This window comes from Bufo gargarizans, chromosome 8 (genome assembly GCF_014858855.1).
Source record: "Bufo gargarizans isolate SCDJY-AF-19 chromosome 8, ASM1485885v1, whole genome shotgun sequence".
In the NCBI taxonomy this organism is placed as follows: domain Eukaryota; kingdom Metazoa; phylum Chordata; class Amphibia; order Anura; family Bufonidae; genus Bufo; species Bufo gargarizans.
In genome coordinates, this window is record NC_058087.1 from 149,722,254 (window position 1) to 149,735,269 (window position 13,016).

Here is a 13,016-nt window from a genome sequence, read left to right on the forward strand (position 1 = left end):
TTCCTTCTGTGCTCCTGTCGGCCTAGCGTCGGTCTTTATTTGTGCAGTGCTGGCTACTAGACGTTCAGACCTGTAGCTGTAATACGCCGCCATTACATAGGGCTACATATTAATCCGACAGATCTGCTTTACCAGAACAAACACGTACGTAATAATACACATACACAGTAAATCAATGGCAGCGATTGGCTGCAGTGGTCAAGTCAACAGAAAACTGCTAGAGCTGGGTGAACAGAGACCTGCGGGGATGCAGGAAGCACCAGCATGGGAGTAGCTGGGGATTGGTTAAGCGAGTAAACTACTCCATTACATTGTATAGTATTCTAACCGGTTAGTAACATAATTCAAAAGGCAAAACCGAGAACATCTTGACCGGGCACTGATATCCTATAAATATACTTAACAGTTTTCTAAAGCCTTCTTGAGAGCAGTTATTGAGAATGACTGGCTTCTGTAAAATAAACAGCACAGATTTTCATAGGTGGTTGACAGAAGCCAACTGGTTCTTGACATCTTACCAACTTGTGGAGGTTTGAAAGGAGGCAACTGTAATCTCTTTTCCAGTTCGGCGAGGACAGTGTGTGAAATAATCGCCTAGGAGCAGATATTGGAGACAGAACAATTAATACCAGATGTATACTGTGTGCAGTAAAACTTTAATCAACCATGCTGCCCCCTTGTGGGGGGGGAACATATAAAAACTGGTCAAAAAGAAACACATGCATTTATAAAAATCACGCTTGATAACCCATAAACAGAAATACATTCACGGCCATGAAAAAGCATGGCAGAAATGTAACGAGCGCCATCTTCTTCAAAAGCTGATAATTAGCCTTGCCTGATGCATGGAGAAGACTCAGTAATAACCTGAATTCACAGAAGACAGACAAGCCCCGTCAAAAATTAGGATCATGTCCATTTCCAGGACACCGGTGCAACAATAAAAACAAACAAAAAACAAAAACAAACACTGCCATTTGGCTAGGCGAATATCTGTGCCCACATTCTGCTTTGAGAGAAGGTAAGCGACGACTGATCACAAAAAAAGTCAAGTTTTAAATCTGTAGACGGGGGCTTAACATTTTGGTGCAGATTGAGCAGTGCATAATTAAAGGGGGTTTTGGGGCCTGAACACTTTAAACTGAAAATTAAAATGGTTCAGATATCAATGACCTCTCCTCAGTAGAGGCCATGAACATCAGATTGGTGGGGGTCCAACACCCAGCACCCCCACCGATCAGCTGTGGAGCCCAAAGCTACAGTGTAAGGAGATGGAAGCAGAAAGCTCTGTACACCGTATAGTGGCTGTGCTGGGGTACTGCAGCTCAGCAGCCATTCAAGTAACAGAGAGTTGAGCTTTACGGTCCAGTCACATGTCCGCAGTTCTGGGTCCACATCAGTTCTGCAATTTTGCGGAACGGATGCAGACCCATTAATTTGAAAAAGGGGAACACACATGTACGGTATACGGACGTGTGAATGGACCTCAAGTACGGTGCCGCCACAAACGACACTGTGTAAAGAGCCTTCCGCTTCCACTCTGTACAGCTTTAGCAGCAGGACGATCGGTGTGGGTGCATATAAGTGACCTATCCTGAAGATAGATCATCAATGTCTATAGCCCCAGGAACACCTTTAAAATGTTCCACCAGTTTCTCTCCACGGTGGTTTCACACCAGCATACGGCTACTGCAAATCCAAGCCCAACTGTGGATCTAAGGACATGAAACAATTAGCATCAGGGGGATCTACACTATTGTAGGATTTGTGGCCATAATATGGGCCACAATGTTTCATTAGAAACTGCTACACTGTAGGGGAGAACATTGGACAGATTTCTATGTACGCAGTCCTCTCCATGGACGAGGTATACATGAGTTTCGTACACGGAGCTCTACACGTGCGGCTCACACATAAAGCTGTAAGGGTAGGTGCACGTTTTAAACAATGTACATAAGTGAAATGATGTGCTGTAAAGAAACCTAACCAAGATATGGGACAAGACTACTACCTTAAAGGGTTGTGTAGAGGCCATAAGCTTAGTGTCCAGCACTCTGGAAAGCAAAAAACACACACCATAAATACTTTTGGTTTATTAAACTTAAAATTAAATTTTATATTTAAAAAAAAAAAAAAAAAAAAAAAAAAAAAAAAAAAAAGGGAAGGACATTCAAAACATAACGCTGAGTACATGCCAGATACAATTCATGATGCAGCCGATTGGTGGGGGGCCGGACAGCCACTGATCAGATATTGATGACTATGGGCCGTTTCACACAAAAGCGCCCAGTGCGGAAATCAACCTCGATGTGCGAGCGTGATCCTCCGTTCTGGACACTGGTCGTCTTGCAGGAGCACGCTGCTTTATAATGCTATGTGCCCGTGCATGGAATCATAGTATTAGGTTTATGTCAGTATGATTCTGTAGAGTAATGTCATGCAGAGGCACGCAGCATTATAGATCAGTATCATGCCATATGATGAGCAGTGTCCAGAACAGAGGATAATGCTCACACGTGGAGCATGATTTCCGGACTGCACACGCTCGTATGAAACAGCCCTAATGCTAAGGATAGGTCATCAATATCTACAGTCTGGACAACCCCTTTATTAGAATGTCACTGTATACGAGTCGTGCATTGGTAACATAACTAAGGCTACTTTCACACTTGCGGCAGGACGGATCCGACAGGCTGTTCACCATGTCTGATCCGTCCTGCCACTATTTCGTTGTGCCGCCGGACCGCCGCCCCCGTCCATTTTAGTCAATGGGGACGGAGCGGCAGTCCGGCGAAATAGCGGAAGGACGGATCCGACATGGTGAACAGCCTGTCTGATCCGTCCTGCCGCAAGTGTGAAAGTACCCTAACTGTCAACTGATACTAAATTATTTTACTTCCTTTTGTTTTAACATCAAAACAGAATAATATACTGCATATATAAACTAAACTAAAGACATTACAATGTCTAGAAAACAGCTAGTAAATTTACCTTGGTAAAACACAATTCGTCAACCTTTTAAACTCTTCCAGGTCCTAAATAAAAAGGAAGATAGTCAGTATATAATATACATATTAGCACTACCTTTTTAAACAGGGCTTCTCTTGGGAGTCTCTTCTATATTAGACAGCAGCTGACTGCTGTGGGGAGAGGGGGCAGACTATCTGCCTAGAGTTCCTGCATTAGTCTATAAAAAGGGCCAGGACAAACATAAATGGCCTATTGTGAAAAGGCTGTTTACATCACGTTTTTGTGCCACGTTTAGGTTAGGCCTACACGACGACATTTTGTGGCACAACAATTTTTATAATGTTAGTCTATGATGTCGCACTGCGACACGACAGTAGCAAAAAATCCATTCAAGATGGATTTTTCTGCGACTGTCGCAGTCACATGGCGCAGTGTGACACCATAGACCATCATAAAAATTGGCGCGCAACACATGTTGCAGTATAGTTGTTCCCCATGTGTCACATGTCGTGTAGCCCTAGCCTTACCCCTTCAGTACCGGGCCACTTTTCACCTTACATCCTAGGCCGATTTTTTCAAATCTGACATGCATCACTTTATGTGGTAATAACTCTGGAATGCTTTTACATATCCAAGCGATTCTGAGACTGTTTTCTCGTGACATATTGTACTTCACGTCAGTGATAAATTTGAGTCAATATGTTTTACCCTTATTTAAAAAATAAAAATCCACAATTTACAGAAAACTTTGCAATTTTCGTAATTTGAATTTCTTTTTAAAGCAAATAATGACCCCTCATAAAATGGTTATTTTACATTTCCCATTTGTTTGCATCATCTTGTAAATTCCATAGTATTTTTGGGGACTTTAGAAAACTTATAATTTAATATTTTTTTTTTTATGTAAACACAGGAAGGGTTAACAACCAAACAAGACTCAATATTTATCACCCCGATTCTGTAGTTTACAGAAACCCCCACATATGTGGTCATAAACTGCTATACGGGCACAAAGCTGAGCACAGAAAGGAAAGAACGCCATATGGTTTTTGGAGGGCAGATTTCACTGGGATCCGCATCCGTGATGTGGAATGCCCACGGAACGGCACCCGTGTATGGCGGATCCACAAATGCGGTCCGCAATACGGCACACGTTCATGTGGAGGAGGCCTTACCCCTGACGAAGCGAGGCGAAACCCGAGTCGGGCGTTTCATGAGAGGACGTGCACATTTTATATGAGTGTTTTATGGATCTTGTGAGTACAATAAATCACATTATTTAAACTTAGGCCTCTTTCACACTTGCGTTGTCCGGATCCGGCGTGTACTCCGCTTGCCGGAATTACACGCCGGATCCGGAAAAACGCAAGTGTACTGAAAGCATTTGAAGACGGATCCGTCTTCAAAATGCTTTCAGTGTTACTATGGCACCCAGGACGCTATTAAAGTCCTGGTTGCCATAGTAGGAGCGGGGGAGCGGCATACTTACAGTCCGTGCGGCTCCCGGGGCGCTCCAGAGTGACGTCAGAGCGCCCCATGCCCATGGATGATGTGCCATGCGATCACGTCATCTATGCGCCTGGGGCGCCCTGACGACACTCTGGAGCGCCCCAGGAGCCGCACGGACGGTAAAGTATGCTGCTCCTCCGCTCCAAGCTACACTTTACCATGGCTGCCAGGACTTTAGCGTCCCGGCAGCCATGGTAACCACTCTAAAAAAGCGAAACGTCGTATCCGGCAATGCGCCGAAACGACGTTTAGCTTAAGGCCGGATCCAGATCAATGCCTTTCAATGGGCATTCATTCCGGATCCGGCCTTGCGGCAAGTCTTCAGTTTTTTTGGCCGGAGCAAAAAGCGCAGCATGCTGCGGTATTTTCTCCGGCCAAAAAACGTTCCGTTCCGGAACTGAAGACATCCTAATGCATCCTGAATGGATTTCACTCCATTCAGAATGCATTAGGATAAGGCCCCATGCACACGGCCGTGTTTCACGGCCGTGTGCGGGCCGTGGAACCGCGGCCTGGATCCCTCCTGAGAGCAGGAGCGCACGGCGTCACTGGTTGCTATGACGCCGTGCGCTCCCTGCTGCCGCCACAGTACAGTAATACACTGGTATAGATCATACCAGTGTATTACTGTATTGCGGCGGCAGCAGGGAGCGCACGGCGTCATAGCAACCAGTGACGCCGTGCGCTCCTGCTCTCAGGAGGGATCCAGGCCGCGGTTCCATGGCCCGCACACGGCTGTGAAACACGGCCGTGTGCATGGGGCCTAATCCTGATCAGGATTCTTCCGGCATAGAGCCCCGACGACGGAACTCTATGCCGGAAGACAATAACGCAGGTATGAAAGAGCCCTTAGTTTGCGTTATTTTACCATGTTGGGCTGTCTCTTTGACTTTTAGGAGATTTGAGCATCGACCTTCGTGGGAACCAAAACTGAGGAAACACTTCGATAGATACCTTTTGCCTCCTTCAGTGTGAACTGCACTCAAGTTGAAGCAGCGCGGTTTTCTATATTATATAGGTTGATCACACCAGATAGTTGATCTGATTTAGATTCTCTTTTGTTCATTTATTTAGCATTTTGTTAATTGATAAAAATAAACTATTAACACTTTTATTTTTGAAAGTATTTTAATTTTGCAGCATTTTTCCCAAACCTGTCTAAAGCTTTTGTACATTACTGAACATTTTGGACTGCTGGAGGAGGCATTTAACCCCTTAAGGACACAGCCTTTTTACACCTTAGGACCAGGCCATTTTTTGCAAATCTGACCAGTGTCACTTTAAGTGCTGATAACTTTAAAACGCTTTGACTTATCCAGGCCGTTCTGAGATTGTTTTTTCGTCACATATTGTACTTCATGACACTGGTGAAATTAAGTCAAAAAAATATTTTTTTTTGCACCAAAAAATACCTAATTTAACAAATTTTTGGAAAAATTAGCAAATTTCAAAGTTTCAGTTTCTCTACTTCTGTAATACATAGTAATACCCCCAAAAATTGTGATGACTTTACATTCCCCATATGTCTACTTTATGTTTGAATTGTTTTGGGAATGATATTTTATTTTTTGGGGATGTTATAAGGCTTAGAAGTTTAGAAGCAAATCTTGAAATTTTTCAGCAATTTACAAAAACGACATTTTTAGGGACCAGTTCAGGTCTGAAGTCACTTTGCGAGGCTTACATAATAGAAACCACCCAAAAATGACCCCATCTAAGAAACTACACCCCTCAAGGTATTCAAAACTGATTTTACATACGTCGTTAACCCTTTAGGTGTTGCACAAGAGTTATTGGCAAATGGGGATGAAATTTGAGAATTTCTTTTTTTTGTCTAATTTTCCATTTTAACCCATTTTTTCCACTAACAAATCAAGGGTTAACAGCCAAACAAGACTGTATCTTTATTGCCCTGACTCTGCCGTTTATAGAAACACCCAATATGTGGCCGTAAACTACTGTACGGCCACACAGCGGGGCGTAGAGGGAAAGGTGCGCCGTTTGGTTTTTGGAGGGCTGATTTTTATGGACTGGTTTATTTACACCATGTCCCATTTGAAGACCCCTGATGCACCCCTAGAGTAGAAACTCCCTAAAAGTGACCCCATCTAAGAAACTACACCCCTCAAGGTATTCAAAACTGATTTTACATTCGTCGTTAACCCTTTAGGTGTTGCGCAAGAGTTATTGGCAAATGGGGATGAAATTTGCAAATTTCATTTTTTTGTCTAATTTTCCATTTTAACCCATTTTTTCCACTAACAAATCAAGGGTTAACAGCCAAACAAGACTGTATCTTTATTGCCCCTGACTCTGCCGTTTACAGAAACACCCAATATGTGGCCGTAAACTACTGTACGGCCACACAGCGGGGCGTAGAGGGAAAGGTGCGCCGTTTGGTTTTTGGCGGGCTGATTTTTATGGACTGGTTTATTTACACCATGTCCCATTTGAAGACCCCTGATGCACCCCTAGAGTAGAAACTCCCTAAAAGTGACCCCATCTAAGAAACTACACCCCTCAAGGTATTCAAAACTGATTTTACATACGTCGTTAACCCTTTAGGTGTTGCGCAAGAGTTATTGGCAAATGGGGATGAAATTAGCAAATTTCATTTTTTTGTCTAATTTTCCATTTTAACCCATTTTTTCCACTAACAAATCAAGGGTTAACAGCCAAACAAGACTGTATCTTTATTGCCCTGACTCTGCCGTTTACAGAAACACCCAATATGTGGCCGTAAACTACTGTACGGCCACACAGCGGGGCGTAGAGGGAAAGGTGCGCCGTTTGGTTTTTGGAGGGCTGATTTTTATGGACTGGTTTATTTACACCATGTCCCATTTGAAGCCCCCTGATGCACCCCTAGAGTAGAAACTCCCTAAAAGTGACCCCATTTTGGAAACTACGGGATAAGGTGGCATTTTTTTGGGGACTATTTTTAGGGTAAATATGATTTTTGGTTGCTCTATATTACATTTTTGTGACGCAAGGTTACCAAAAATTGAAATTCTGAAATTTCATCTCCATTTGCCATTAACTGTTGAGGAACACCTAAAGGGTTAATGAAGTTTGTATAATCAGTTTTGAATACCTTGAGGGGTGTAGTTTCTTAGATGGGGTCAGTTTTGGGGAGTTTTTACTCTAGGGTACATCAGGGGGGCTTCAAAAGGGACATGGTGTCAATAAAAAAGGCCATCAAAATCGGCCTTCCAGAAACCATGTCGGTCCTTTCCTTTTGCGGCCTCCCTTTTACTGATACAGCAGTTTACGACCACAAATGTGGTGTTTCTGTGAACTGCAGTATCAGGGTAATAAATATTAAGTTTTGTTTGGTTGTTAACCCTTGTTTTATTACCGGAAAAAACTGATTGAAATGGAAAAGTGCCAAAAATAGCGGTTTTGGCACTGTTTTTTTTTTTTTTTTTTACTGTGTTAATCTGGGGGGTTAGGTAATGGGATATTTTTATAGAGGAGATTTTTACGGACGCGGCAATACCTAATAAGTCTACTTTTTTTTTACAATTATTTAGGTTTTTGACTATATTATCTTTTTTGATACAAATCTTTTTTTGGGTATCTCTAAAGTCTAAGGGTCATTTTTTTTTTTTTTTTTATCCAATTATCTCATGTGGGGACTCATTTTTTGCGGGATGAGTGGACGGTTTTATTGGCACTATTTTGGGGGCTATATGACTTTATCGCTTGCTATTAAACTTTTTGTTATGTAAGGTGACAAAAAAATTATTTTTTTGCACCTATTTTTTTTTTTTTTTGACCGTGTTAATCTGGGGGGTTGGGTCATGGGGTATTTTTATAGAGGAGATTCTTACGGACGCGGCAATACCTGATAAGTCAACTTTTTTTACAATTATTTTGGTTTTAGACTATATTATCTTTTTTGATTCAAATTTTTTTGGGGGTATCTCTAAAGTCTAAGGGTCATTTTTGTAAAAAAAAAAATTATCCAATTATCTCATGTGGGGGCTCATTTTTTGTGGGATGAGTGGACGGCTTTATTGGCACTTTTTGGGGGGCTATATGACTTTTTGATCGCTTGCTATTAAACTTTTTATTATGTAAGGTGACAAAAAAAACCTTTTTTTGCGCCTTTTTTTTTTTTTTTTCCTTGACCGTGTTAATCTGGGGGGTTAGGTCATGGGGTAGTTTTATAGAGGAGATTATTACCAACGCGGCGATACCTAATATGTCTACTTTTAATAAATTATTTTAGTTTTTTTTGGGTGTCTCAAGTCTGAGAACCAGTTTTTTTTATCCGATGTCAGTGCTAAATTGGGATATAAATTTAGTACTCCATGGAAGTGTGATACTCCCTGAAGCAACCGTCAATGCAGAGGCCCGGATGATCGGGGCAAGTGTCGCACTGAGTAGTTGTGTCCTTCCGTATCCCCCTCCTGCGACACACTCTGCACTTTTTTTGGGTTCGTCCCTTCTTTCCAGTATGGGGGACCACACCTGGAAAGTGTTGGCCAGGGACGATCCGGGCACCTACAGTTCCCGAGGTACTCCGGCCTGCTCTTTCCCGGTCCGAAAAGATCAGGGCCTTGAGGACTGCCTCATAGAACTGGAGGAATGTCCCTGTGCTGCCAGCGCTTCGGGATAGTACAAAAGAGTTGTACATGGCAACCTGCACCAAGTAGACCGCAACTTTTTTGTACCATGCCCGGGTTTTGCGCATGGCGTTATATGGCTTGAGGACTTGATCAGAGAGATCAACTCCTCCCATATACCGATTGTAAGCGACGATACAATCGGGCTTGAGGACCGTTGCCGCGGTACCTCGCACAGGGACAGGGGTGATGCCGTTACCATGAATTGTGGACAGCATAAGGACATCCCTCTTGTCCTTATACCTGACCAGCAACAGGTTTCCAGTGGTAAGGGCACGGGTCTCACCCCTGGGGATAGGTACCTGGAGGGGGTGGGCAGGGAGGCCGCGTTGATTTTTCCGCACGGTCCCACAAGCGGACGTGGATCTGGCGGCAAGGGACTGGAACAAGGGGATACTGGTATAAAAGTTATCCACGTAAAGGTGGTAACCCTTATCCAGCAGTGGGTACATAAGGTCCCACACAAGTTTCCCGGTAACACCCAGAGTGGGGGGACATTCTGGGGGTTGAATCCGGGAATCTCGCCCCTCGTACACACGAAATTTGTAAGTGTACCCTGAGGTACTCTCACAAATTTTGTATAGCTTCACGCCATACCTCGCCCGCTTGGAGGGCACATACTGGCGGAAAATGAGTCTCCCCTTGAACGCAATGAGAGACTCATCAACCGCGACCTCTCTTCCAGGTACATAGGCCTCCATGAATTTGGCCCCAAAGTGATCGATGACCGGCCGTATCTTGTACAGACGGTCATGGGCAGGATCACCTCGGGGGGGACATGCTGCATTATCGGAATAATGCAGACATTTCCGGATGGCCTCAAACCGGGAGCGTGTCATGGCTGTACTGTAAAGTGGGGCCTGGTATAGGACGTCCCCACTCCAGTACAGCCTGACACTGGGTTTTTTGACCAGGCCCATATGCAGCACGAGGCCCCAAAATGTCCTCATTTCGGCTGCACTGACCGGCGTCCAGCCACCGGGCCTGGCCAAAAAGGAGCCCGGGTGTTGAGCGACGAACTGTTGGGCGTACAGATTCGTCTGCTCCACCATCAGATTTACCAGTGGGTCACTGAAAAAATGACAAAAAAAGTCATATTCAGTGTAGCCCACTGTGGAAATCTGGATTCCTGATTGGCCTACAAAATCAGGAATCACAGGCTCGTATCGCTCTGGGCTACACCAGACAAGTTCACCGGCAGGGGGCTCCGGTGGATTTAACTGGTGGGCCGGGAAACCAGTACGAGCCCCAGAGCTGCTCGTACTAGTGTGGGCCACAGGGTCCCTAACATGGCGGTCCCCTTGCTCCGCCTGGCGGCGTCTCCGCCGCCTTGGGGGCTCATCATCATCGCTAGATGATGAGGAGGATGCGGATGACAACAGGAATGTGGGGTCATCCTCATCCTCACTGGGACTCTCGGAGTCAGAGGCAATCTGGGCGTATGCCTCCTCGGCCGAGAACGTCCGGCGGGCCATAGGGGAGTGTGTGTCTGCGTGTATATGTGCGTGTGTGTAACTCTTTATTTTGTGTGCGTGTGTGTGGGGGCACGGGTGTTCACGAACTCACCCTAAAACTAACAGAAAAAAAATAAAATAAACTAACTAAAAAAAAGGGCAAAAAATGTGGGGAAAAAAATTCAAAACCGCTGATCAACCGTCCGAAGTTGATCAGCGGTGGGGTGTGCGATGCGCTAACAGTGGCCGGACACTAAGTGCCGGCCACAGTCAGCGTACACGAAAAAAAAAAAATGCACCCCAAAAAAGGTGGGGGGGGGCAGGGGGGGGGGCAAGTGGCAGCACCCCTGGGGGGTCTAGGGTCACACAGCTGCGCTGTGGACCCCAGACACCCTAACTTAGGGTGATGCAATCAAAGTTCAAAAACTAACTTTCCCTTTTTTTTCCCTGCCTAAACCAAACTTTCCCTAGCTGTCCCTATGTACCTGATGGGGTCCTGGGGGGCACAGATCGGGTCCTGGGGGGCACAGATCGGGTCCTGGGGGGCACAGATCGGGTCCTGGGGGGCACAGATCGGGGTGCAGGCAGCGGTGGCAGACACGTGCAGGCAGCTCCTCTCTCCTCCGGCTCCGGAACACAAAAGGAGGAGGAGAGGAGCGCCTGCCTCTTTTGAATCTGCCGCCGGACCGCCCACAGACCAATCAGAAAGCGATCCTGAGTGGTGATGTCACCATCACCACTCAGGATCGCTGGATGGTGATTGGTGGGGTGAAATCACACCACCATCACCATCCTGTTCCGGGTTATCGGGACTTCAAAGACCCGAATAACCCGGAAACGCAGAAAACCGCAGGTCTGAATTGACCTGCGGTTTTCTGCGATCGCATACATGGGGGGGGTCACCGGACCCCCCCGACGCATTTGCTCCAAGTGCCTGCTCAATGATTTGAGCAGGCACGGGGTTCCGATCACCGCCCGCCGTGCGGCGGTGATCGAAAATGCACAGGGCGTACATGTACGCCCTGTGTCCTTAAGTACCAGGGCACAAGGGCGTACCTGTACGCCCTATGTCCTTAAGAGGTTAAAGGGAATCTGTCAAAGGGATTTTGTGTATAGACCTGAGGACATGGGTTGCTAGATGGCCGCTAGCATATCTGCAATATCCAGTCCCTATAGCTCTGTGTGCTTTTATTGTGTAAAAAAAACAATACATATGCAAATTAACCTCAGATGTGTCCTGTACCTGACTCGTCTCAGGGACAGGACTCATCTCGGGTTAATTTGCATATATAGCAAATCAGTTTTTTTACACAATAAAAGCACACAGAGCTATGGGGACTGGGTATTGAGGATGTGCTAGCGGCCATCTAGCAACCCATGTCCTCAGCTCTATACACAAAATCCCGGTGACAGGTTCCCGTTAAGTTATGATGAGGCCTGCAGCTAGTTATAATTTAAATGTCAGCTCTGATAGCACGCTGTCCCTCAAGACTGGCATAGAACACAACGGTCTTGATAAATTAAAGCCTTTATATCCAGTTTTAGTACGACTAATAAAAAAAAACTTAAATAAAATAAATGGATGGTATAGAAATTTGCTCAACCTAGAAACATGGCACCTTCATAATGAAAGAAAGATTCTACAGGGTAGAAACTCTTACTTCAGGTAGATGACAGTAGAACTGACTTATGGTGTGCATGACGTCCAACATCATGTTGTGTCCAACCACGAGTTTACCCTACAAGAAGAGACAAGCATGTCAGATGTGCCGATTACTAACAAATACAAACTGAACGTCTGTTTGAGGCAATAAATCCTAATAGAATATGTTCATTTGAATGTAAACAGCATGTGCCCATTTTTCACATGAATAGACGCCATCATGTACCTACTGTAGTCAAAGTTTTTATTATTTTAGTTGAAAGAGGAGATGGAAACAACCGAGTGCAATACAAAGAGCAATCTGCGAGTAATTAAATCCTGCTGATCTTTAAATTACAGCATGCAGACGCATTGGGACTCCAGCTGTAAGGGGGTCCCTATGAGACCATCACAGTCGTCCTCCCCACCCCACCCCTGGCTTGACAGCTGTATACAACTTTTCTACCCCAGAGCAGGTGGTTTCCTACATTTGTACATAGATCCATAAGTGTAACGAGGTGAATTTTAACTGTCTGGTTTAATATCTGAACACTTCAATACTTACAGAGGATGAAATTGCTTGAACAACTCTAGAAAACCCAACAGCATCATTAAGGTCTTCCTGGATCAAGACAAAAGTTGATACATAGCAATATTATCATTATCAAGCATTGCTTATTAATATCAAACCATATGGGTCCATTCACACGTCAGTAGAATGGGTCCGCATCCGTTCCGCAAATTGCGGAACGGGTGTGGACCCATTCATTCTCTCTGGGGCAGGAAAGGATGCGGACAGCAGTGTGCTAT

The 13,016-nt window shown here is 44.9% G+C and overlaps 1 protein-coding gene across 2 annotated transcripts in view; it reads right to left on the minus strand.

The window, feature by feature from the left end:
* Positions 1-13,016, minus strand: part of PARN (poly(A)-specific ribonuclease) — a 116,389-nt gene that overhangs the window by 68,122 nt on the left and 35,251 nt on the right. For both annotated transcript variants that reach the window (XM_044303387.1, XM_044303386.1), the window contains exons 12-16: positions 12,772-12,828; positions 12,226-12,303; positions 2,992-3,035; positions 2,012-2,054; positions 519-594 (exon numbers count right to left, since the gene is read on the minus strand). In XM_044303387.1, the coding sequence (XP_044159322.1) occupies positions 519-594; positions 2,012-2,054; positions 2,992-3,035; positions 12,226-12,303; positions 12,772-12,828 (298 nt within the window). The remainder of the gene's footprint in view (positions 1-518; positions 595-2,011; positions 2,055-2,991; positions 3,036-12,225; positions 12,304-12,771; positions 12,829-13,016) is intronic.